Source organism: Coturnix japonica, chromosome 19 (genome assembly GCF_054131305.1).
Source record: "Coturnix japonica strain WE chromosome 19, WE-NBRP24, whole genome shotgun sequence".
NCBI lineage: Eukaryota > Metazoa > Chordata > Aves > Galliformes > Phasianidae > Coturnix > Coturnix japonica.
The window spans coordinates 2,112,398-2,139,703 of record NC_140681.1 but is presented as its reverse complement, the minus strand read 5'-3'; the positions used below and the strand labels follow the sequence as shown (position 1 = coordinate 2,139,703).

Genomic DNA, 27,306 nt, shown 5'->3' with positions numbered 1-27,306 from the left:
CAGAGCGTTACGCAGCACCCACAGAGCGTTATGCAGCACCAGCACTGTCTCCCAGTTCCCACGAGATGCAGCTCTGTGCTGCCGGTGGCTCAGGGACTTCCATACCCACAAGCAGAGCGCTACAGATGTGCTGGAACAGCTCGTTTTACCCCAACTGGCACCAATTAACACCAGCAGCTAAATACAAGAAGCCAAGCAAAAGCTGAACCACTCTGGGTGGTGCCTTCCGCTGCCGTGTGCTGCCAGGACACCCCCCGGCCCCTCCCCTCACGTTCTCCGTTTACCCCCATCACACGTTTACAGCCCCTCACAGCCCCATGAGCTGCCGCCCACCCAAAGCCGCAGAGCAGCCCCCAGCGCCGGGATCCGGGCGGCCCCACGCTCCGCCCCGTCAGCTCAGGGCGGGCCCCGCTCTGCCCGTCCCATGGCCGCCCTTAACCAGGGGAAAGAAATGGCAGCCACGCGACCTGAACGCCAACAGCCTCAGAGCCGGAGGGAACGGCGCCTCCAGCACCAGCCACGCAAGGAGCGGAGAAAGGAAGCTCCGTGAAGGCCTTTTTAAGAGAATTTTATTTGAGTGGTTCTTACAAAGATTGTTGCAATATGAAAGTCTTTGTTTGATAGAAATATCGAGCTGTCTTGTCAAACACACTGAAGTAACCCAAAAATATATTTCAGAGCTCACAGAGCTTAAAAAGAGCAAAGATTATATGCAACCACAACAAAACGTGTTTCTGTATCTCCTGCCCACCTTCAGACTCGCTGCCATCCTCCACCTCCTGCCTGGAAATGCAGAGCTGGTTTTGTTTGGAAACGCAGACACACCTCACACAGTATTTACAAAGAAACTTTTACAGATAACATTAACCAAAATTACCATCGAGAAAGAAAAGCCTTCAGTCCTTCTATGGCCCGGCCAACCACTCAGCACAGTGCAGCGCCGGGCGCCCCTTCAGTTCCCATCTATACACAGCACTAAATTCACCCCTCCGGTCTCTCGCTCCATCTCGAGCAGATCGCCTACATTTAGTGAAATGTCAATTGTAATCGCTGTGTTAAAAGAAAGGCTGGTGAAGCCCCAAAAGACCGACTCCGGCCCACCCGCCTCTCACAGTTTGTTTTCTATGAGCTACTTCTCAGTTCCTACATCACCTCAGTAAATGTACAAGAATTACAAGGCAGAACAAGAAGTCAACAGCTTTGTATACAGTGGAAATGCTAGTCAGGGAGAATGAACACACTGCATTTCTGCGTACTTCATTTTATTTAAAGGTAGCAGGAAGTGTACACAAAATGACATTAAATCCTTTCCTTTTATCTAAATAAAAGATAACTCAATCTTCCTCCAAAAAATAACTATGTACAAAACTGGCTAAATCCATCTTCATCGCCGCACCGGGACCAGGAGCTGGGTTGCAGTCATGGAGTCTGGGAAGAGGCTGTGGTACGTGGGGAGGGGGACGTACGCCGCTGTGATCATCTTACCTGGACAGAGTCAAACACACCCGGGTTAGTGTCCGCCCAGCTCTGTCACCAACAAACACATGCACGTTTCTGCAACAAAACACATCTTCTCACCTGCAAACCATCTCCCATGCAATGCGTTCACAGCCGCGATGGCGGCGGCAATGGAAGGACATTTCACATACACGTTGCCCTGCAATACAAAGCGTTACACACCGTTACAATTCCTGCAGGCACCTCCTCTGTGTGCCGTAATGGAAGCAGCTTCCCCAGAGCTCCCAGCAGCACCGCAGTGAGCACACACACACACACACCATCGCACTAACGGGGCCTGCAGCACCACTCTCTGGATAAGATTCTGCAACCCAGACCAAATGTAAGATTGATGTATGGAAGCTGCAAGCATTGCTTACTTGCTCCTGATGCCTTCTGAAGCATAATCTAGCACTTCCCAACTACAACAGCCCAGGTGAAACAGAAGCGCAAGGAGCGTGGCTGCCTTTCTGCACTGCCATCAGGGAGAACCACAGAGCAGCCCTGCTGAGCAGGACTTGGGGCACCGGTGGGGGAAAAGCTTAATGTGACCCTGCAGTGTGTGCCTGCAGCCTGGACAGCTGAGGGTGCCTGGGGCTGCAACTGAAAGGGGGGCGGCAGGGCAGGGACTGCCCCCTCCTACTCTGCCATCACAAGGCCCCATCCACACCACTGCATCCAGGCCCTGGGTACCAACGCAGGAAGAATGGAAATTCAGAGGAGGCCACAAAGCTGCTCAGAGGGCTGGAGCAGCTCTGCTACGTGGGCTGAAAGAGCCACAGGTGCTCAACCTGGAAGAGAGAGCTGCAGGGAGACCTCAGTGCGGTCTTCAATATTTAAGGGAAGATCATAAAGTGGAGGGAAATCAACTTTTTACATGAGCAAGTGATAGGATGAGGGGAAGTAGCTCCAAAATTAATGAGGAAAGTTTAGATTAGATGTCAGGGTAAAATTTTGCACTGAGAGGGTGGTGAGGGGCTGGCACAGGCTGCCCAGAGATGCTGTGCACTGCCCTGTCCTGGAGGTGCCCAAGGCTGGACGGGGCCCTGGACAACCTGAGCTTGTTCTTGATGTAGGGGCTGGCAGCTCTGCCTGTGGCGGGGCTGGAACATGGTGACCCTGGAGGTGCCTTCCAACCCCAGCTGTCCTAGTATTCTATGAAAGCCTGAAAACCTCCACCCCCTGCACCAGATGCACACGCTTACAGCTTCATTTTCAGATGGACAGTGTGGGAACTCTGTGCCAGGGATATTAAGGACATCCAGCACTTCAGAGAAGGCTGATGCCCCAAGTATCAACAGCCCAGGATGCTCACTAACATGAATGGATGAGGAAATTTATCTGCCACAGACAAGTGTTGTTTTCTATCTGGAAACTAAGCCAGACTGAAGCGAAGTACTGCAATACTCACATTCAAAAACTACAGAACATACACAAGCCCACAATAACATGTGTGCCTTGTTTCTGCTACATGTTTACACAGAATACTACCAGTAGTTCCTGAATCATGTTATAATCAAAGTGAACAGCTTTTAGAGAAGCATATATTAATAAGAGGAGCACAGCCTTCCCTTTAGCAGCGCTCCCCAGCCTACACCCATGTTTCCCATTGCGGTAGAATCTTCTCAGGACAGCCTGAGAGCAGGGGGGCTCTTGCAGACCATTGGGAGGTGGGAATCTGATGTTCATGGGCACTGAGGAGCACACAGCTGCATCCTCTGCCTCCCCTGCAAACACATACCAGCTGCTTAAACCTCTAAATGGGACACAGCAACATAAAGCTTTAATTCCCCTGAAACACACCACAGACTGGAACAGCCAAGAGTAATGTATGCATTCAGCTGGGACAAAGATCTTTTCATCCATACCAATGTTGTCTGCACTGCTATTACAGACAGCCCTCAGAGCCCACAGGTCTGAGTGTCTGGAAAAGATCTCCCAAAGGCCAGAGATTGGAGATCAGAAGTGAGGTAATGCAATGAGAACCTAAGCCCACAAAACAGCACAGCTGAAGTCTATGTTCAAAGAAAGCATTTTTAAATAGCAGTGGGTGTCTCAGATCTGAGCCATGCTGATACCACAAACTGGATTTCACATAACCTAATGAGTGTTTGTATAAGAAATAAAATTACAGTTCCCTTATGAGTTACACCGAGCCAAATTTACAGCTCCATGCGCTCAGAATCTGTGTGCAATGCCAAAAGCTTACAAAATAATAAATATTAAGTCTGTCATAGGACACTGTGCCTATCAGTCATAGAATAACGTGCTACAGGAAAAATTTCCACGCCCACCAGCCCAGCAGTTCAACATAATCCTTACCTGGGAGACTAAGAATACTAGGAAAGCCTGCATGCTGTCTTATGTATTAGAAAGCAGCTTATGTCAAATGTAACATCCCCATAACCCACGTGGAAGAGTCACAAGAGAAAAGAAACTTCCATAGCAGCAGCTAAATGGTAAATGAAGGTCTGCAGGGCACCAAGTGCACCACCAGGGGCACACACTCCTATCTTAGCAGTAACTGGGATGGACAGCAGCATAACTTTCAGCCTCTCACCCCGGCAGAGCACTCTGAAGGCTCCACGGTTGGAAATTAGGATGTGACAGTGACTGTTTTAAGGCAGTACTCCAGTTTAAGTTGTGGATTCCATAGAAATGGAGTTCAAGAGTTCACATCAGCAATTTCTACACTAGGAATGGAAATACAGGGGAAGAGATGACCAGTCTGGGGATAGCAAAGACAAACTGAACATGGAAGAAGAAAACTTCCTCAGCTTTTTTCAAATGCAGATGTTCAAGAATCTCTTGCTCTAAAATTAATTTACCACCACAAGTAACACTGTTATTAAGCCTTCAGCAGCAGGTTCTTAAGACACAGGTACTCCTACTGCCCTCAGTGTTAGCAGACCCATATCTAACACTGCTGGTGAAGACAACTGCTTCCAAGGGCAAAATGAGGCACATCTCGCTGCAGTTCTGAATCTGCTGAAGCACTGCGACCTTTGTGCTGAAGCTGAAGTCTGCATTCTGCAGCAGAAGTGGAAAGCAGAAGCCCCTCGCTCTTAGGAAATGCACAGGGAAATGCCTGAAGGAATAAGCTGCCATTCTCCAGCCCACATGTCCACACTATCTTCAACTGTGGAAAACCGTAAGAGCAGACCGCAACACCAAAAAGTGACAATGACTCAAAATACAAGGGAGCTACACGCAGAAACAACTGCTAAGCACCTTCAGGAAATGTAGATTCAGATTAGGACAAAAATAGAGTTTTTGTAATGTTCCCTCTATACAGAATAAAGCAACAGAACTCCCATAGCTGGTTCAGTGTGTCCCTGCAGCCAGGCATACCTGAGCTGAGTTTTTGTCTACGTAAATGTGGATAACTCCTCCATGTTTGTTACATTCCTCAATCACATCATCTTTAATTTCTGTATCCCAGCCAGCTTCTTCTTCACTGCAGGCAGAAGAGGAACAGAACAGAGACGGAAACATTATTACTCACAGTAAAACCCACTTCACAACCAATCCATCAACAAAAAGCCCATCCACCCGCTGTTGTAATTGCTTTCTCACACGTCATCAACAAAAGCCAAAGTGAAACTGCAGTACATCACTTACGTTTGAGGATTAAACATGTTGGAAAGCTGGAAGCACTGTGTTGCAAGTGGTTGTACAGAAGCAGCTGCAGCCAAAACTGTTTCAATGGGGAAAAAAAACAATTATAAATCTCAGAATTCTCTACATGTGGTCCCAATTTAAACGTGGATCTTCCACCTACTCTCCTAAAAAAATCCTCATCTGCCACAAACAGCAACAGTTCTAACTGAGCAGAAAACTGAAGGCAAGAAAGCAGAGCTCTACAATACCTATGATTAAAAATTATCATATTGGAAAATGTGGAAAAAAACAGATTAGCTACAATTGATGCCAGAGAAAAGAACCCTGCACCCTGACTGCACTGGATCTTCAATGTAAACATTTCAATACAAACAACTCCCCACATTGGAGCACTGTGTGCATTCCAGCACTACCCACACCAGTCCCTTCAGCCTGGCACACCCAGTACTGGCCACACAGCAGTGCAGGTGCAGCAGGGCTGCCCCACACCTCTCCTCACAGGACGTGCCATCAATTCCTGAGAATCCTCAAAACTTGCTCTGAGCAAATTGAATTATCCTTCAAATACATCTAACCTTTCTGCAGAAATGCACAGTGCAGGAAATACTGACAAAGCTTCAAAGTAGCTCCATACTCTCTCAGTAACCAAACAATTACTGATCTGCTGCTGTTACCAATCATCACAGTGCATCTTATCAATGTGAGCACTGCCCTACAGCTGTCCTTTCCACAGGCTGTTCGTTTAGGTGAAATATAGGCCACTTTCTCCCTACATACATAGAATTAAGGGGGGCAAAGGCAGCAATGTGAGACTAATTCAGAGACAGCAATCCCAAATCCCATATCCTTATCATTTGAGTCTTCTAGCCCCTACCTTCAATGCAGGGGAAAACAAAACCAGATCTGAAGGCCAACTGTCCCCATTCCTGGAGCTCCCCCAGGCCCATACAGATGGGGCTGTGCACGCAGACGTGCTGGGAGCCACGCAGTCCCTTCCCATGCAGCCATTCTAGGGGCTACTTCCTAGGCAGCATTCCCTGGGCACACGTCAGACACTGAGGAAATGCCACAGAAAAGGCCAAGTATTCAACATGTTTTCTGTTCTTTGTGGCCATCAGTCAATGTACAGTTCCTACAGACATCAGCACAACTTCTCAGGCTGTAGGCAATCTCCATATCAAAAGCATTTCACTTAGAGACAACATTTGCAGCACATAATGTATTGGTGACAAGTTATATCAAATTTCAGGTTACCTTCATTCTGCTGAGTGAGTCTTGTTTGCAGATCTGAGGAGAAATACACAGAAGTTAATTAGCACATTTGTGAACATTACCATACTTGTGTTGTACCTGCCACACAGATTGTTTAGCTTGTGCTTTGCTTTAAGGACCTTGCTCCAGAATCTAGGCCTGCTCTCACTGTTCCTAAGAATAAATTTCCCTTGTTTCCAGCTTTTCAGCTGGGATATCCTGCACTTGAAAGATATTCCATAGCCAAATACATAAGCAAGAGTATTTCAAAGAGAAACAATACCTTAAAAGGAAAGTGACCATGTCCTTTAGTTCAATACATAGTTCTCACTTTGCCTGTACTGTGCTTCAACTCCTTAAGCATTTTCTTTTTCCCATGAGAAAAAACTGCAATTCCTGCAGGCACTAAAAACTTGCTATCTTAACTGCAAGCATTTAAGCACACAGTTACCCAACCAGCGTTCTGAAAGTAGTTATCATATTTATATCAAAGAAACATGGTGGTATTTCATGTGTTATCTCTTCACAGAAACATCACAATGACACATTACTTCAGTATTCTTCCATTTCAAAACATTTTCAAGCATTTAGAACATGTTAATTTGTCAAGTGAGCATAACAGCTGTCCCTGTGTGAAGTATCAGGGACAGAACATAGATTTCCCAATCATTTACAAGGGTATGACACAAGTACTTGACTCAACATTAGGCTATCAATGAAAAGCTTGGGAACACTGGAAGGGAACTTCATTCATGTTTCAATGTCTTAATTCTCACCAACTCAGTGAGGGAGGGGTTTGCAGTGAGTCACCATCATTACAATTCAACTCTTTAGAAAGCTGTAATGGGGTGATGGACTGTTTGGAAATAAGCTGAAATTGGCAGACATCTGTCTGTGTGTTTTTTCCCCTCTAAGCCCTCCTCCAGAATCCTGGCAGACCAGCAGGAGGGGAATGACACCAGTATGGGCAGCAGGAGCCCTGCAGACTCAAGGCTTACTCCCAAGGACCTTCCATATGACTTCCACAGGAGAGTACACGCTGGGAAAGCATGCAAAACACAGGGTTAAAACAAGAAAGCTCTGAAGGCTGAGCTGCATATGTAACATGTTTTCTCATCTGGCTTTTAACAGGAATGAATGCTCTGCTCCACCAAGTGAGAAATCCCATAATGGTGAAGACTGTCTTAGGACATGTTCCCTACAGAAACCCATGAGATCCACAAAGTGCCCAAATCTATCTCAGCATTTGTTCTGGTGGAGAGATGCTGGAACACGTTGCCCTGTGAGATTGTGGATGTGCACTTCCTGGAGGGGCTCAACGCCAGGATGGATGGGCTGCGAGCAACCTGGTCTGGTAGAGGTGTCCCTGCCTATAGCAGGGGATTGGAACGAGGTGATCTTCCAACCTATACCCATTCTATGATCCTACAAATAATTACTGAGTTTTTTGGTTTAAAAAAAAGTTTGAATAAGATAAAGGCAAGTAAGCACTTTGGTTAGATGAGTACAGACTTCTCCAATTGCACTTCTGAAATCACTTCAGCTGAAATCACCAAGCACAGGCCAGCAGGGACCCTGCGCCCCATGTGACACAGAGCACTCAGTTCTGGCCATGGCTCACAGATCTGCTCCATTTAGAGAAGGTCACCAATCAGTGCCTTGTAGCAACAAGTTGTGTACGTTAATTAGCTGCTATTTTGGAAGCATATTCCTCCATCCATAAAAACTTTTATTAACTACTTGAATATTCTCCCTGCTCAGGACTGAAGAATGAATTTTCTCTCTTCTAAATCCATTCCGTTTTTGAACTTCACTGTCAATCTTGTAAGCTTCCTGATGTGCAGCTTTGAACAGTATGCTGACACTGCATTTGCAACATGTCAAGTTAAACTCAGCTCCTTGCTGAGTATATTCTGTGTATTACCTGCATCAGGGAGACCAGAATGGCTTTGTACGTGCACAGTACAGATACAGCAGAAATACCTATGCAAGCACTGTATGCCTTAGAAGACATTTTGATATGACTTGTTTCATCCTGAAGCAGAGCCAGCTTTAAGTAAACAAACACCAGCCACACACTTCCCAGTTTTCTCATTATTTACAACAGCACAGCAGATCAAATCTGCTGAAAAGGAATTTTGTCCCACAAAGTATATGAAGAGTTCTATCACCTCCCGATTTCTGGTTTTCAGACACAATTTACTTAGAGAACAAGAATATAAACAGCTGTAACTGTTCAGCTTCAATTGCTTTTCCTGCTGGAACGTCCTTTATGTCAGTAACATCCAAGCTCGCAGGTCCCCCAAGAAGCAACTCTCCAGCTTTCCCACCACTAGTTTCATTCAGCACATATTGAACATAGGCAAGAAGTTCTAACCACCAATTTTTAGAGACACTGAAACACTGCTGCCTCATCACACTGAGGGTTCATATTCACTCCCTGACTAAATATGGGTTTTCCAACTCATCACTACTTCTCACTTCCAGACATTGGTCCTGTGTTACGTACTCTACACCTCTATCAACCCCCAACAGGTGAGTGATGCAGAACACCCCACACCTCTCATGCTGAGCACAACTCCGTCTGCTCACCTGTTTTTTTTTTGCAACCATCCATATCAGGTTCTTCCTCCATCCTTTTCTAAAGTGCAAGTAATTTAGACATGACGTCCAGCTATGTATTCTATCACAGGTTTAAAGTACTTATTGACAACACTGGACACTGCATCTCATACTTCATGTGCTTATTCCTTCACTCGTTTGATAGGAGTTCCACTGCCCTGAACTGACAACACGCAATTCTTCTTTAGATCTTCATCTGCCTAGAGATGCAATTTTCTTAATCCATACTCCCATTGGACAGGAAGCCCAAGCCTTATGACCAGCGTTCCCACTACAACCTGAGAAAAGAAGGTTCTTTCCCAACACCTCAAGTATTTTTTCATTCAATCTCAGCCCTGCTTCTTTCCTGTTGTCTTCAAGATCTGATAAATCTTCATCTATGCTTTCATTTTATTCATTTATTTTTACGAAGTCCATCTTAATCCAACTCTTGGTAAGTAATTCTCAGTTCACCATTTACTAAACTAACAGCACTGTCTTCTTTATTACCACATTATCATTATTATCCTTTTCCTATTCTTCACAGGCTCTGTGCTTATCCTGTATTTCTCTAGAGGCAGGCACCCAGGTAAGTGTGTAGCCCAATTTTAACAGGACAGTTTCTTCTTTCTGTAGAATACAGATCCAATATAGCATTAGCTGTTTGGAACTGAAGAAACTTTTTACATCCTGTCTGTTCATACAATCAAGCTACTTAGACCAGCTGACTTGGCATCCTTATTTCTTCAACCACCACTTTTGAAATCATAAGCCTTATCCTTCCGTTTAGGCTTGAGCAACTCAAGATCACTCAGTCAATGGGCAATTCTATTCTCATCCATAACATCTTCATTACTTACCAAAATGACTTTAAAATAGCATCCCTTCTTCATGAGTCAGTGAGTGTTTGATGAAGAAATTTGTCGGATATCACATCCAGGAATATCTGGGCCCCACCATTATTACTAGCAATTCTTCTCCAATCTGTATCAGGGAAGTTAAAGTCTCCCACAATGACATAATTCCTGGTAGTAATTTTCTCGAACAAGAGTAAAGAGATCTTTAATCCATAACCAAATCTCACTTTGGGGACAGCTCATGACTTTAAAAAGCTTTATCCTTCTCCAAAGTTACCCGAAATTGTACATAACTGCATTACTCCCTTTGCACAAAACAAGTGGAACAAGCAATGACACTCTTACCACCTCCATTTCTACAATTGCTAAGCATGCATACTATACAAAAAACTGTTCAGCCTTAAAATTCACTCCTCCACAGTTACATTGTCTCACACTAATTTAATGCTATTCCAATGATTTAGATGCCTTGAGAATGTTTGGACCTCCCCATTTGGGGCGGATGACTTTTATCACCTGCTTCAGACACAGGAGAGGAAATGACTGCAGTTTCTTTAAAACGCTTTTCTCATCTCTCACCAACTACACTTGTTTCCAAGCAAGGCCGTCACATCACTATCACCTACATTAGAGGTGATCTCATGTTACTGCTGTTCATCTTCCTTCTCCTTCTGGACTAGTTACTCCTCTTCCTCGTTACCTCGTCTTTTTCACCTTTTTCTTCATCAATATAAAGAATTTGTTCCTCAATTCACAATCTTCTGTCACTTCTCAGGTCCCTTTCCTTCCACGACAAGGGATATACACTATATATCCTTTTTTCTCTTAAAAACAATCCAGTTTCATGCATTTGCTCTTTTCAGCATTGCACCTGAATTTCAGTAACATGACTCAGGTGTACCTTAAGTCTCAATTCCTCCTGCCACTCTGCAGGAAGACAGAAATCCCCATGCACATATTCTTTCTTTGTTTCTTGACACTTCTTGCAAATTCCAGCAGCCAGTTATCTATGATATCCCTCAAGTCTTTTCTACTGCTACCAAGATTTGCTACCCTTTGCTTTAGTATTACTTAAAAATGTCTCTTGTAAAAGTTACCTGAAGCCCTCTAGGAACATTTTGGCTCAGACCAGCTACTGAACTAGCAGCAGGAGCCATCATACTCTCAGCCTCATACTCATTCTTTCAAGGTAAAGTCTCAGTAATTCTTCCAGTGATGCACACAAGCTATAACCATTCCTCATGCAACACACTGGCACCTTGATGTACAACATCCACCTCTCTAGGCATGCATCCTATGATCCTAACTACTGCAGTGTCCTCCATGGAATACCAGTAACCTTCTTTCTCCTGGTACAGCTGGCTTTTGTTTCGGCTGTTTGCTTTTTTTTCCAGAAGGGACTCTGTAGAGGGTCAATCCTCTTCCACTTATGAGCCCACCACTTTTAACAGTCAATATTTACACTGAGGTGGGACATTAATGCTCCCACTTGCAGTGAGAACAGTAAAGAGATGAAGGTTTGAAATGAGTTAAATGAACTACAAAGATTCACCAGAAGCAATGCAAAGTGAAGCATATCCACAAAGCTGACACAAGCTGTTACTGTTTATTTGCCCACAGATTTCATAATTTCCTCAGTCTGTCAAACACGCTGTAGTAGCCACGTTCCCAACTTCAAAGATCTGAAGATACATTTCAGCACCTTGTCTCAAAATTACCAAGTATGATCAGTATTTTGGGGGTTATCATTTCTTACCTGCCACAGCCCCAAATGCCAATGACCCACTCATCTGCAGAGCCTGCTGTGCAGCCGGGGGAATCTGCAATCCTGTACCTGAGCAGGAAGCACAAACACACCAATTAATTCAAGTTGCATAAAGATACAGAATATTGCAGATTTCCTATTTATCACCATACATACCCTCTGCAAGTCTTGCCATCAACTGAAGGCGACCAGTTGTTCCCAAGTCAATTCCAGTTCGTTCCAACTCATCACTGTCCAAAAATGAGCTAGCACTGGAAGCATCAGTGCGCTCAGTTACATGCCCAACTTTCATTGGTCTGCCAGCCAGCTCAAACCCATTGAGTTGTTCCAAGGCCTTTTTGGCACACTCTGAGTCTGAGAACTGCAGGTGGGAAAAAAATACACATTCAGAAATCCCACTGATGATATTTAGCAGCATTCATCACACATAACATCCATAGCTACATAAACACGAAAAACACTAAAAATAACAACAGCTGCCAAGCAACATTAAATGTGATTCATATTTGCTGTTTTAATCAAAACTCAAGCAAGGCAGAATATTTACATTCTCCTACACAGAGACATGTGTTATTGCAGAAGCTAGACAACATAGATACAGCAGTCAGTGGAATACAAAGCGGAAGGCATGGCTGCAGTCATCTCACAACACTTTCCAAGAGCAACAAACAGTGACTTGCAGAACTTTAACTGTCACACATTTGTTGGAGACTCCTTGCAGATTATCTGCTTCAGGATGCAGGTCAAATAAAAAACACAAGCCTGCTGTCCATGTTAAAACGTCATATATTAGCTATGAAGTTAAGTCTGGTTCACTGGTCTCCAAGTGACAGAGGCCTCCGCTGAGATCCTTTCATCACAAACTGCTGTGTTCACAAAATTATGTATCCGAGAGCCAAGATGAAAAGAAAGATGCTTTTAACCAAAAGTTTCGGCCTCTGGAATTTAACGTCACAAAAAGAAAATCTCTAATTCCATCTTTTTAATGACACTATGAGATAGTCAGTCTTTGGAGGTATATTTGACTGCTGAGAATAGCACTGCTCTACAGGCACTGACCACCAGGTATGCTATTTCTATCTGTACACATTCATCATTTAATCACAGAGAAACCAAAAAAAAAATAAAAATAGACCACTGTACATCCTGGAACATGACATTTCCAAGCAAGGTTTGAGTAACCCATACCACTACATGAGAAGTAGTATATATACTATATACTAAATGTTGCTCAAGAGGTCTGGAAATTCCACTCATACCGTAATAAATCCATATCCTTTGGAACGTCCAGTTTCACTATCCATCATCAGCTGAATACTTTCAATCTGAAAATAAGAATAAGCCTGTTTACATTTTGGAACAGAACAAGATATCAAATAATGTATGCATGCAGCCCTGCCAAAGATACATATATTAATAAGAAAGCACGTTTGGTATGTCTGTTCTTCTTGGTTGGAACTAAGTTCCTTATTCTTTCATTAAATAAATATTAGCATAGAGGCAGCAAGATATGCACTCTGATACAAGAACAGAAGCAGCCAATGTCAAGGTCATGAAGCAACAGTCAGGGCATTCCATACACTGAGGAAACCCAACTTATGCAGAAAAGCAGTCTGCATCACTGGCCAGTAGGCTTTAAGAAAAGTGTGCCTCTTTTTAATAATTACTGGTATACCATAATTCCTAAAATGTTAGTTATTGAATTTAAACACGAGAAAGTCATCTGTGCGCCATGAAATAGTGGTTGAAGAGAAAGCAGCACTAAAGTCAGAAGAACTAGGGAAAAAAACAAAGCAACCTTCATTCACAGCTAAGTATATATATGTATACTGCCAGGCCTCCAAAGAAAACAAGAGAGCAGCCACGGGGATTACAATTTAACCAACTGTTGCAACATTCCAGATTTTGCACAACAGAATTAAAGGGTTATACATACCAAAGCTGAACAAAGTAAGGTTACGGAATGTACAAAACAAAGCTACTGCTCTAAAACGGTGTGAAAACCATCAACAGGCTTGATAAAAAAACTTATCTAAGCAGCATATGAAATGTATTATCTTTTCCTTATGTAATAAAGACAAACACCGGTGCAGCACTGTGCTGACTAATGCATTCTGGGTATAAGTTTGTTGCTGTTGTTTTAAGGTGGAAAGTTCAGATTCAATCTGCTCACTTTTATAATTGTAAGGAAACATTATCATGCCATAAACTGGAAGCCACTGATCAAAGTGTAAAGATAGAAGCCTACATCACAGCAGCAGGAGACACACCGCAAAGGTTAGCAATACAGGTTACTAATTAACAAAGAAATACTCAGAAATAGATTACACTACCACAGATTCCCTATGAACTAGACTAAGGCCTGATTGTGGGGAACTTCATGCCCTCACTTAACTCTCAAGCTTTCTAACATAAGGCCAACCACTCAAAATCACTGGACCACATCTCCAGGGAAGGCTCACACTTGTTCTGAAATACTTACACAGTACCTACAGCCTTGTGGTATAGTATGTAGGTAGACAACAGTGAGAAAATGAGCAGCTTTGCTGGCTGTGACATTGAATTTTTTCCAGAGGTCATTTGAATGTTCATATAAACTACAACATCTCACCAGTGTCAAATCGGAACGTACCCTGCCAAACGGCTCAAAAATCCCTCGAAGCATATCCTCAGTGATGTTGAAGTGCAATGACCCCACGTAGAGCCTCATAGGGCCAGCGCTGCCCTTCTGCAGATTGTTTGCCATGGCTGCTGCTCTGTTTTTCTCTGCCTATGGGGAGAAAAATTAGAACATTCTGTACAAATATGATAATAATGAAAAATGAAAATGAAAATAGCAGTATACTTCTACTAAATTCAGTTGTTTTATACACTGCACGCCCAGATAATCAGCTCACAAATACAAAAATCAAAGACCACGACTAAGTACAGAGATACAACTCCCTAAAAACTTCAAGCTGAACAACTTCATGCAGAACTCTGCCTTGTACTTACAAGAACTGTCACTCTGATTTTAGCATGTGTCAGAGAGCACACAATATATATTAGGATTTTTAAAAGTCACTACTGCTTCATTAACATTAGTATTTTCAAAATGCAGCTTTCATTTACACGTCAGTGACCAGGAACCATGGTCAATTTCTATGTTCAAATTATATAATCATTACTGTTAAGATTTTTCCACATTTTCAGTGGTGACCAACTTTCAAACACTAACTTTCCCAGCAAGTTACCAGAGCCACCAGTTAACATGGTTAAAAGCTTGGTTTATTAAGTCCTTACCTGTGATGCTTGTACTATGATCGGAACGCCCAGGACTCTCTGTCCAGTGAGTCCTATTGCCAAAGGCACTGAACTAACATCAACAAACTCAACATAAGCAATTCCCTTTGAGCGTCTGGAATTTCTATCAGAAATCATCCGCACATCACGAACCTGAAAGGCAAGCACAGAGATACTGTCACAGACAGATCTACAATAGGGAAGAAGCTGAAACATTTAATTTCAGATATATTAAGAAGCTATTGCTGGCCAAATCAATGGCACTGTAATTATGCTGCAATTCTAGAGTGGCATCAAACTTTCTGAACAAACATCCTGAGGGAGAGTTAGCATTAGAAGCTACAATTCAGAGTCAAATGCAGTATTCTTCAGGAAAAAGGTCGACACCTTCAACCCTGCAATGCCTTAAGGCAGAACTTTACTGCTGGCAGAGCTGCTGCTGAAAAACGCTATTTCTTCAAAACTGAAAGTTAAAATTGAAATTACACTTCAACTGGCAAAAGATTATCTGCAGGAGACTCAAAGTTCTGAAAATTAACTTATGTGAATCACAACTGCTTCCTTACATTCTGCATGCATACCGCACACCCAACAATAAACTGACAAATCACTTCTCCACATTCAGAGCCTTACATTTATGCCCCAGGTTGCTCCTGTAAGACACATCCTTGTAATTCAGCAGAATACCCAACCTAAGCTAGGGTCACTTGAGAAAGTATTCAGAGACACTTTAACCTCCTTATTATTTACCTTCCCTACTGTAGAGAAAAATTCTTCCAGGTCTCTTGGTCGAATTCTTGCAGCTAGCTGCATGCAGAATACTGTTCGAGCATCCCTCTCTTCAGGGGTAAGATTATCAATAGGTTCTCTGGAAAGAATAAAGATGCATCAAAAAAAATCTAGTTCAGATAACTAATCTTTGAGTGCATAAAACTTTAAATACAAGCATTCTGTAGTCTAATGGTAAAAAAATATCAGCAATATTTAAAAAAGCATGGGCTAAGAAGTGAAACAAATACCTAACATTAATATTATAGTATTTAACATGACTAAACTTCTTGTTTTAACATTTAAACATCAAGTATGACTGGAAATGAGTATTTAAAATTCAGAAACCCCAACTACACAGAGGCTGCCATTCTGCTACTGTCATGAACAGAGAAGAGCACCACACTAACAAATTTGTAGTCAAACAGATGACAGGAAATTAAAGAGCACACAAAATGAATCAAGCAGACCTGTACTACTATCAGATGAGCTTTCCAAACTAAGAAGCTGTATATAACCAATCACTTGGCAGTCACTATGGGCACTGCATAAACACTGCCATGTACACCAACATCTCCCAGTCCTCACTGCTTTATACTTGCAGCGTGTTAACACTTCTCCCCAAAAAAATCAAACAAACGATTAACAAATAATGACTGTCATCCCACAGACTGGATCAGTGCTGATTTCAACCAAACAGCTGACATCAAACACACTGCATTTGAAACGTTAAAGCTTCAACTGAAAAAAAAAAAAAAAAAAAAACCTAACAAAAAACAGTAGAAAAAAATCTGGCTTGCACTTATGTATAGGATAGAATTAGCAGGCCAGACTCCAGATTGAGCTTCCAGTAGCATAACATATCTATTTAGACATATCTACAGTTCGAAATCTTACTGAGAAAACACAAGAAAAAGCTTGATTATCTTACTTTGCTAGTAAGTGAAAAAAGCATGCAAGATTATTCTCCAAACTAATATAGTTAAATTTAAACAAATCTAATTAGCAGCGATTTAAATACAAGTTCCTTAATTGAAAAGCTTAAGAATGGATCAGCACTTCCTGAATTTCATTTACGCGGCTTCTTTACAAATAACATCAACAATGGACAGGAAAAAACAGCAGCACTTTTCCATTCTGTATTTAGTAATATTTAGTAGAAAGACAGGTAAGTTAAATTAGAATTAACACAAAAACATGAACCTGAAAGCAAGGCATGTTTTGCAAACTGACGTTATTTACAATTGTACACTAAAAATTAGAGGTGGGGGAGGAAGAATGACATGGGGAAAAAAGCAACATTTTTCCATGTTCTCATTTAACAGGCTTTCTGAAGGATGAATTCCAGCATTACTTGTGACTTGAAGTTGGATAGCTGAGTAGTCAGTCACACATTATTTCACCACTACACTTCTCCCTTCCATGGAGAGGGGAAAAAACAAGTATAAAAATAGCTACCTAACAGGGCTCTTGTCTTTTCTGAAGGGACTTTTGCTTCTGGAACGCCGTCTGCTGCAAAGAGATAAAAACAAGGTTACCAAAAAACTTCAACACACTGGTCTTATTTTAAACAAAACCTATTAATGTTGCAATAAAAAGTAGAGAAAACTCAGAAACCTTAATTTGATGCTGTGAGGCAGACCAATCTTCCCTCTGATGGCACTGTTGAATTTGGGACCAGAACTACGGCAAAAGCAAAGACAGACATTACTTACCAGAGCGCCTCAAGTCAAGATTTTGTCTGTACTCACATTATATTGACAGCGCTCACCCACCCGCACACCTGACCCTGCCAGCACCTCCCATGAGCAGTACCCACACTGCATGCATACGCTGCGCACAGCAGAACCTCCAGGCCCTGAACACACTCCCTGCTCAGCTTCGTTAACATTGCAGCACCTCAGGACAGGACTCTAAGGAAGAACTGAAGCCAGAGCTGGCCAGACATGGCACACATGTACACATATTCTGAACAACAGCTGCTGTCCCAATCTTTTTTATGCATCTCCCCACATGCACATCTCACTGACAAGTGCAGACAGGACTCGGTATAACATCTTAAAACTGCAAACTGCATCAGACTTAAGATGCAAGTGGAAAGCAAAGTAGCTCCCCGCAGATACCTGCAAAGGAAACATCCTGGGAAATTTCCTAGTGTTGTCTCTGCTACATTCACTACAAAGCGTCACTGAAATGTAAATAGCTTCCTTTAAGTTCAGAATGGACATCAAAACACAGAATTATTTAAGCCAGCAGTTAACCTTATCTACATAAGCAACCATCTCTTGGCTGAATCTAATTTTAGTTCTGCAGGCTGTTACAACAAATGGCAATCTGCCCGTTCCTTCCACAGCAAGGCAGCTCTCTTGCTAGCTCCTGCGGCAGAGCAACAGACTGTGACGTGAGCAGTAAATTCCTACTACTGTGTTCTCCCTGTACTTCACCTCCTCCTAGGCACAAGGCAAAAAATGCCACCCGCGAGTCCTCCTCCTCTATATCCACTGAATGTCAGAGGCAATGCTACACAGACTGAATGCCAGGGGACTGTCCATTTGCACAGAATTGTTTCTTTCTCTTGTGGATATAAATTGATGTGAAGACACCCTGAAAAATACAGCGGTCTGAAGATACTATGCAGTCCTTCACTAAGTCCATGTAGGCAGCCAGGTTGTCTTGCTACCCAGGGAAGCAGCAATGCTGATAGTTTAGCTCAGCATTCACAATGTGGAGGAAGATGCCCATTCTAAACACGCCATGACACCATAACAGGTGGAAGGACAGGGCTCACGTCCAGAGCCATGATGGCCAGGATAAAGGAAGGGAAATATGACCCTGAGCATCGCTGGAAAAAAATAAAAGGAAATAAATCAGATGGTTTAGAAAGTAATTGTTAAGACAAAATATGATATAAAAACAGGTATATAATATGCAACATGTTTAGTTGAGGTTACTCTGGATAAAAAATACCCGCTGAAAAACATCCTAGAGTAGGAAATGCTGTATTTTATCCAAGTTGGGTGGACTGCTGAGAACACCCACCCAAGTTCTCCAGCATCCCAAAAATATACTGCCAAAAAGTGCATCTGGAGATGCCAGGACTGGTTTCAGAGGCTGGCATCTTATCAGAGGGAACGGCCCTGCACCTTGACACATTTTGCTGCAGAACACTGCTGTATCTGTTTCAATTCATATGTCGCACTAACTACAGTGACCCCAATAGCCAGACTGTTAACACGCAGACCAACTGAGTAACTGCCAATGACTAAGATCATAAGCTTTCAGGGAAAGATGAAGTGTTTTCTTACTGTATCTTTGCTTAAAACTAGTTAAAAAGAAAACAAACACACACAGTGACTGAGAAGGTAAAATGAGTTTTCAAATGCGGAGAAAAACAAAAAACAAACAAAAAAAAAACATTAACCCTCCAATAATCTCTTGCTCATTTTCACTCTCAACAAAGAAGCACTGTAAGATTTAAAGAAACAAATGAACACTAAAAAACTGGCAAAGCAAGGACTTAACAGAGTGAGAGGTCTTAGAAGCTGTCTGAGGCAAGGTGACAGCTTGAGGGAACTTCTGAAGATCTTTGTCACAGTAATTCTCAGGATGCACTTATTTGGATTTTTCTATTGAGATCTGCTTGTAAAGCTAGAGATCAAAGGAACTTTCTTCTTTCTTTAATCTGCCATTCTAAAAGCTCTTTGCAGTTATGTCCAGTTCCTGCTCTCATGCATGGAAAAACTGAGTAACAAGCAATTAATCTTTACATCTGGAGGTTAATAAGCCCCACATATAGCAAAGCACGTTTTCCTAAACCTACATGATGCCACATAGTCCAAAACAATAACGAGGTCAGAAGTCAGCCTGGAAAAAAAAAAAAACAAAAAAACCACTTTCACATCAGTTGTATCCAGGCGTTCAACAAAAGCCTCTCAGATGAGGCAACCTTTGGCCAACAAAGGCCAAGAGAGGCAATGAATGTTCAGTGCATGCATAAGGACTCTTTTTCCTACAGCTCTAAGTTCTTGGTTCCAGAATATTAAACATACAGTCTAAGTGAGTTCTGCTGTACGTGAGGAACAGCTGAGACTTGGCAGCCCGATGTCTAAGTGGGTACACTTGGTAGAGTTCCTTTTCCTAAGACGTCTTATAACATTTAACATATTTAAGCGGTAAGATAAGTGGAAAGAACAACACAGAAAAAGCTCCACAGACACTCTCAACAGTAAAAGCCAAGCACACAACTTTTAAAAACAGAAACAAGTAATGACTATCTCAGGTTTAAAGACAAAACTTGAAGACTGAGAATTTATTATTCGATATTGCCCATCCTTTTCCTTCAGAATTATCTACACCACGCAGACAGCCTCTCTGCAGTACTGCAGATGCTCTTGTATGTCCACCAGCAGCAGACATATCTTAATTTAAAATTCATTTAAAGAGGATTAAGAGTGGAAAACGATACAAAGAGGAAGTGTTCTGAGTTAGATGTAGCAGCTGCGTGCAACACTGTCTGTGGTAACCCAACTCAGAACTGTCTGCACAGCCCCACCAAGTGAGATTCCAGATCCAAATTCTCCATACAGCAGCTGATGTATCTCCATCTCTTCAAGCATTGTTTGTTACTCAGAAAATGTGAAGCTGATGGCACTGCCAATAAAGAATCTGTCATCATATGGTGGCATTATTTTTGGTAGATCCAAAGGCACACAAGGAAAGGAGGCCAGTGATGCAGGAGGCTTTATCTCCAGAACTAAGAACTGCTACAGAAGATCTTTAATGCAGAAACTCATTTTTAAACCAGCTCTGCTTGTTCTAAATAGCAAGGGAGGTTTTTCTTTGTACCTTCTGATTAAGAACTAAAATTCTGACACCATTTTACAACATCCACTGCTTCACCATTATCATCCACAACTTACAAGCAAACCACAGCTAACTGCTGTGCACTCCAGTCAGCACCAATGCTTCTGAGATGAGGGTACAACACATTTGGACATGTGAGAAAAGGCAGGCATTAGTGCAGTAAAACGCTTCTCAACCTCCACCTGAGGAAAACATTTCAGAAGACCAGGATGCTAAGGATCCCAAATATCTGCAGGCAGAGAACTCACGGAAAAAAACAAAGAGCAATAGCCTCCCACACAAAAAAGAGGATGTAGAAACTTCCAGCAGATTAGATGAGCAACACCACCATGAAGCAAGACAACTAGCAGGTTCCACCTCCTAAAGGAGGAAGATCTTGATTAGGACTCCTGCATTTACAAGGCAATCTGGAGCAACAACAGTGGCACTGACAAATTCCAGCCAGCTCCTGTAATCATACAGATGCCAAAGAGCTGTAGAAAACAAACCAACTGTGCACTGTTGCAATCTTGAGAGCTGAAGCCCTGAGCAAGTCTGCAAAGACTGCAGAAAGCCTTATAAGAGAGACAAAGCAAAAGCAAGGCTGCTATGCTGTGACCTCTGAGTACAAAGGACTGAAAAAAGCACAAGGAATGCCAGGCAGACCCCAGAGATGCAGTATGTCTGCAGCACAGAGACTGCTAACATCAAGGGCGCTTAGCACAAAATGAGACCCTGAAGCCTCCAGCATTTTTGACTGCATTCCAAGAGCACAAAATGAATGCACTCCCTGCAGAAGGACCCAGTCACCTTAGAAAAAAAAAAAATCCAGTCTGCAGAGAACTGTACAAGTTTAGAAAATATCAAAAAGGAAAAGGCACATTTGTAAAAATCTCGAGAGATTCCTCCAAAGAAAGTGACATCACTTGCTGCAAAAAGAAGGAAAAAAAACCAACACTTTTTCCTAGTACCTATTTCTGACATTACCTTGCATTCCAAGGTTTGGCAACAGCCACGATGAGACCCAGACCAAAGCACACACAGGAAGCAGTTGCAGGTAACTGACCAAAGCCAAGCATGCAGCCTAGTGCTCACTGCTTCATTCAAGACCAGGTTGGACGGGGCCCTGGGCAACCTGATCTAGTAAATGTGTATGTTTGGTGGCCCTGCTAGGCAGGGGGGTTGGAACTACATGATCCTTTAGGTCCCTTCCAACCCAGGTCATTCTGTGATTCATTGAGGGCTAAAAGAGGTGATGGGAGGAATATACAACAGGAATATACAACAGCAGGAACTTCAAGCAAATAACACCAGTGAAAAAAACAGCACCTGAGAAATCAAAGCCAACTGCCACAAACTACCTACAGCAGAAGTCCTATCAAGCCAAAGGACAGAGGCACTGAAGAACACTTCTACATCTCCAGGTAAGTCTGAGAAAAGGCAAGGCAAGCGTACAGCATATGGGCACTACCAAGGCAAAACATTTCCAAGTTTGGATGCATAAATCAGCCCTGCAGTAAACATAAAGAGGAGCAATCCAGTAAGAAATTTCAATTACACAAGCAAAGGGTTTTATGAGTCTGAAATGCAAGTCACAGACCACTTCTCCTTTTTTGTTTTTTGAACAGTTATTCCTTCCAGTTCACACACTGAAGTACTCAGGATGTAGAAATCTCACTCTGCAGTTTAGGTCTGTAATAAGCTTTGTTTTTGCATTTGCTTCCCAGTTAGTTTTACACATTCGTTCCCTTGTGGTTTTACAAGTGGTTAAGAAGGAAAACTAGCAAGAGGAACATGATATGATACTGTCTTCCTCTTTTTTAATCCATATTGACACCACCTTCAGTCTGAACCCTCAGTCCCTTTTCTGAGGCACTTAACAATCAACGCAAAAAGCAGGCAGACAAACTTCAAGCTCTCACATCATACACTGAGGGAGCATACAAGCAACTTATCATAAATAACCTACTAGGGACTCCTATAGCGGCCTCTGAATCTGCGATCCCTACTCCTGGAACGGCTGCGCCTGCGCTCCTTGCTTCTGCTCCGCTTCCTTTCTCGGCTTCTGCTCTTTTTCCTTTCCCGATCTCGGCTCCGTTTGCGCTCCTTGCTTCTGCTCCTCTTTCTGTCATGGCTTCGACTTCGGCTCTTGCTCTTTTTTCTCCTGATTTAAAAAAAAAAAAAAAGCAACTTTGGTTACACAGCTCAGGGTCATCACTCCCTGTATTCATTCACATTCCAAAGCTCCTCTAATTTGATGCCACAAGCATTAATGCGAAAATCTGCTACATCTTGGTATTTGTACAAGGAATTCTGTAACAGGGATGGGTAAACATCAGGAATCTCATAAATTCATAACAAACAAGATCAAATGCTCTGCAGAACTTTTCAATTTAATTTTGTTCTCAGTTAGAGCAACAGGACTGGAGAATAAAATACTTCCTACATTACAACTAGTGCATATTGAATGTAGTACTGTATGTGCTGTCTTCCAAACATTTCAAATACACCATTAAGATATTAAAAATAACATTTTTCATAAAAATAACTTTACTTTTAAAGCCAAGTAATACAAACAAAAACAGAAAGAATAGGAAATTTTGAGGAAAAGGAAGACTGTTTTCTCCTGACACTGTCTGCCACCACTTGGAACTATTTCTTGGATCTATATAAGAGTTCTGCATCTGCTTTCAACACACAGCTGCTACTTCCACTCCTTGCTAAGCCATTTGCTTTTCTACACCTGTGGCTCTCAGGTCTGGGGCAAACCTTGAAGTCAATTACATCTCAGGCCAGGACACAGGAGCGCAGGTGCTACCTCACAAGGGCAGAGCAGAAGAGGACAACACCCTCCCTTACCCTGCTGCCCCCCTCTGCTGGCACAGCCCAGGGTACTGTTGGCCTCCTGTGCTTTAAGTGCACAATACTGGCTCATGCCCAGATTTTCATCCACCAGGACCCCCCAGTTCTTCTCCAGTCCAGCAGCAAGACATAGTAACATATACAAACACCTGAATATTTTATTTTGATTGAAACTGAGAGGTCAGAACCAATTTTGAAATTCAGGAAGCACTATCTTTCTCAGTTTCAATTTGGGAGCTGGCCACTGAAACAGAAGCAAGAGTTTCACAAATGCTTTAGAAAAAATAATAATAATCATAAAGCTTCACAACTTAAAATACTGTGATCATCCAATTTTGGTGGGGTTTTATGGTTATAGTATTTACTAAGAGAATCATGTTCACAGTCCAAATCTGATTGTGGTGAACAGACCCTTAAAGTAAGGCACAGGCTACCTAGGAACTTCAGCAATGCTTCCTGAAGAAAGTGTGCCTACAATCCATTTCTGAAAGCTCTCATGTCATTTTAGAAGTTATTTAAAGCAGTGGTTATACAAAGTAGTAAAAGAAATTCTACAATACTCTGTGGAGAATACAAGTAATAATGAAAACATTGGACAGAAGGAGGGGTGAGGAGAGGGGAAGTTGATGTGGAACCCAATATGGAAGCTTTTGTAAAAAAGCAATCCAATCGTTATCTGTTGTACTGCTCTAAATTGCTTACAATTTTATACAAGTGTAAGAAAATACAAGAGATGAATCATACAGAACCTACTAAGTCTGTACTTTTATCTGATGCTAAACCAATAAATATTTCCACAGATTTGATGGTATCACCGACAAGGGTGTAACTTCATAAGTTAAAAAGGAAAATTCATAACTTCTGCAACTGCAAATATCAAGGTTCCCCAATTAATTTCCTTTAACACTAAGGATGTGCATACTGAATGTCACAGCACCAGCCCCTTGCCCTAATGCAGAGCACTAGCACACTTACTTCTTGCTGCGTTCTTCGTGGCCGTTGGCACTGCTCAATTTGTTCTCATCCTAAGCAGGGTTGATAGAAGAACATCGTGAGGACGAAGCGGAAACATTTCAAGTGGTCAAAGGGTAATGGGAATGGGAATAAGAAAATACAAAACAAAAATTTTAATACTAAATTACTTGTTTAGAGTTTAATATGGAAAGCTTACGATAATTAAAGTAGGCATGTTTAACCACTTTGCTGCTTAAATTTAAGTCATACAATTATGAAATACAAAACATACATCATTTAAAAGTGATTATTAAATTGTAGATACTTCCTTACATGGTTTAGAGAGTAAGTTATCCTGTAGAATTCAGCACTCAAGTGGTTAAATGTTATTTCTATAAAACACAAGAGGAGGTTTCAGGTTTGTGTTCCCCTCAGATCAGTACCAAGGCTACACCTCTGCCTAAGCCCCAGTGGCTACGCTAGCAGCCAGCCACTATCCATTTCCTGTGACCGATGCCATTCCCGAGATCTTCGCTCATTTTCGTTGAAGGGTTGTAAGAGCTTGATGCCACCTCTGTCACACATCTCGCCCTGAAGCAAACAGGGATTCACACTGCTTTAGTAACGTCGACTCCCAAGAAAGTCATCAATAATCCACCAGTCCAGCCTAAACATTCCCTATTTCCATACCTGTTTACATGGAAAATATCCATGTTAAACCAGGACACAAGAATTTTAACATAACAATTTACAATTTTCTTTTCAAGATTTTATATAACTACTAAATATTACATAAACTAAATATACAATTTAAAACTTACAATGCTCATTCAAAATTCACGACATGGTTATAATTAACACTGCAGAACAGACTAACAATAGCTGCTATATTATTTATAAACTTGCTTTACAATTTAATCACATAGGTTACATCAGAAGTACAATTCCTAAACGACTTAAGTTCGATACACATTACTTTTGAAACCAGTGCTAAAGCATGCATGACGTTAACACTTCACCACCATTTGGTGGAAAACAAAAAAGACAGTAGTCATTTGCTGCTGGTTTAGGCAAAAGACATCACTACACTCATGGATAAAAATTTTGCATCAGAATTGACATTTCTTAATTGAAGAAATAGGACAGAGAAATACAGGAGGTTTTTCTAGAATGACACCGCAGACTGTGATACTGTCTTTTACTTGCTAAGAATGGCCTATTCAGGGATCCAAGAATGTAGGTAATTTCGTTCACTCAGCAATTGATTTCCACCTGCTCTGTTAAAAGATTAACCACCAGCCTTCTGCATTAAGAGCAAGTCTCACTCTTCTTGCCCTCAGCAGACTGTTCAAATATTTACTTGCCATGGGACTGGTGAAAAGGTTATTCTTGGAACCCTGCTGCCTTCCCAAACCACTGCATTCACCTTGTTGCTATACCAAACTGGACCTGGCAATCTTAGGAGAGATTTCTTGTTTTGGGTGGGGTTTTTTTTTCTGTTGTTTGTTTTTTTGGTGGTTTTTTTTTTTTTTTTTGGTTGGTTGGTTTTGGTTTTGTTTGGTTTTTTTTTTTGTTTGTTTTTTCTTTTTTTTTTTTTAACCTAGGGGACCACGGTACAGCGATACGTCACTCAATTACTACCTTATGATTGACAGTCACACTGGAATCAAAGGTGAATTCATGGGAGTAGAGGTGAGATATCGTTAGGCAAGTCTACAAAGAGAGATAGATGGGCATTTATTCATCACGCTGAAGTGAAACTACTGCACAATATAATTACATTAACAGCATATATTTACTTGCAAGTTACATGTAATGCATCGCCAATAAGACAAATCATGAGGGCTCCAGGGATGTTAGTTTACAGTTCAGCAGTAGTTTCATGAATAATGCTAAATTAAGGTGAATGGGACCTCACTGGCATGTTTTTCTCACCTTTTTGTAAGGAGCTTCAAGCATCGCTTCTATATCAATATCATCAGCCATTTTTTCAGGACACCTGAAAGAAAAAACAAAATTCAGCTGAGAGGGAAAACATCTCTGTGTTAAGTTTTCCCTTAAGTTGTTCTTACTCTATCAGCTACAGTTCACACATCATCCTCTCAGTAGCTATTTCCAATAAGACTGGAATGAAGCTCACCCAGTGAGCTGGTAAAGAACCTGACACAAAGCAGCAAACAATTATAGCTGAGAACAACATAAATGCTATCAGACAATTAGCAAGCAGAAACCACTGAGGTATTCCCAACTACTTCTTTCTCACCAAAGAGCACAGCTCATGCATGATAAAGCAAAACAGGTCTAGTGGCCGCCTTAAGAAATACCAGAGCTCAACCAAAGGACTACCTGAAATATGTGAAGATCAAATGTTCAGGCAAACATGTCTGCACACTCCCTGCACCTGCCAACATCACATTTAATGGCCTGATGACTTGGACTGCCTTTAAGAAATGTGACTTCCTGCATAGCACAGGCTTCTGAAGAATCTTATGATTCAAGCACTAAGAAAAGCAAACACCTGATCCATTTAGTCCAGACTCTCAAGTTTCAGGAAAAAAAAGAAAAAGAAGCCGTATCATACCCTGCAATACCAGTCACAGACTGTTTTTCAACCTCATCTTCTTCACGTAATTTTGCGTTTATTATACTCCAGATCCTCCCAACATTTGATTACCTTTTCCTATGCAAGTCCACTATTAAGAACATCTCAAAACTCTCTGCAGTGTTGAACAGACTCAATTTCATAAAAACTATCAATTAAAGAGGTTCTTTATTTTCAGAACTTAAAAGGAAGGCCTTTAGGATAGAAGATTTGCCTCCGCATGTGCTGTAAACTTCTTTAAAGCATGATAATTCTTGCACCGTGGTTGCAGGTACCGCTGTACAAGAACTGCACTCTCCAGGCACTTTCCCAGCATAACTAAATCACTCCAAATGTACAGAATTCTTTAAGCTGTTCACTCATAACCTCTTAACCGAGATTACTGCACCAGAGCTCCACAACCT

The 27,306-nt window shown here is 41.9% G+C and overlaps 1 protein-coding gene across 11 annotated transcripts in view; it reads right to left on the bottom strand.

The window, feature by feature from the left end:
• Nucleotides 1-552: 552 nt before the first annotated feature.
• Nucleotides 553-27,306, bottom strand: part of RBM39 (RNA binding motif protein 39) — a 29,062-nt gene continuing 2,308 nt past the window's right edge. The window contains exons 2-19 of one of the 11 annotated variants that reach the window (XR_014935911.1): nucleotides 26,236-26,299; nucleotides 25,942-26,013; nucleotides 24,322-24,371; nucleotides 22,454-22,648; nucleotides 17,260-17,325; nucleotides 17,101-17,154; nucleotides 15,625-15,742; nucleotides 14,875-15,027; nucleotides 14,225-14,362; nucleotides 12,852-12,917; nucleotides 11,749-11,953; nucleotides 11,584-11,661; nucleotides 9,831-9,954; nucleotides 6,373-6,405; nucleotides 5,119-5,194; nucleotides 4,849-4,954; nucleotides 1,579-1,657; nucleotides 553-1,485 (exon numbers count right to left, since the gene is read on the bottom strand). Coding sequence is in view for 8 of the 11 variants with exons in the window: in XM_015881275.3 (XP_015736761.1) it covers nucleotides 1,385-1,485; nucleotides 1,579-1,657; nucleotides 4,849-4,954; nucleotides 5,119-5,194; nucleotides 6,373-6,405; nucleotides 11,584-11,661; nucleotides 11,749-11,953; nucleotides 12,852-12,917; nucleotides 14,225-14,362; nucleotides 14,875-15,027; nucleotides 15,625-15,742; nucleotides 17,101-17,154; nucleotides 17,260-17,325; nucleotides 22,454-22,648; nucleotides 24,322-24,371; nucleotides 25,942-26,013; nucleotides 26,236-26,286 (1,641 nt within the window). In the remaining 3 variants the exon portion in view is untranslated. Of the gene's footprint in view, nucleotides 1,486-1,578; nucleotides 1,658-4,848; nucleotides 4,955-5,118; nucleotides 5,195-6,372; nucleotides 6,406-7,145; nucleotides 7,409-9,830; nucleotides 9,955-11,583; nucleotides 11,662-11,748; nucleotides 11,954-12,851; nucleotides 12,918-14,224; nucleotides 14,363-14,874; nucleotides 15,028-15,624; nucleotides 15,743-17,100; nucleotides 17,155-17,259; nucleotides 17,326-22,453; nucleotides 22,649-24,321; nucleotides 24,372-24,633; nucleotides 24,979-25,941; nucleotides 26,014-26,235; nucleotides 26,300-27,306 lie in introns of those variants that run through there. The other 10 variants (XR_014935912.1, XM_015881275.3, XM_015881276.3 and 7 more) reach the window with 10 other exon arrangements.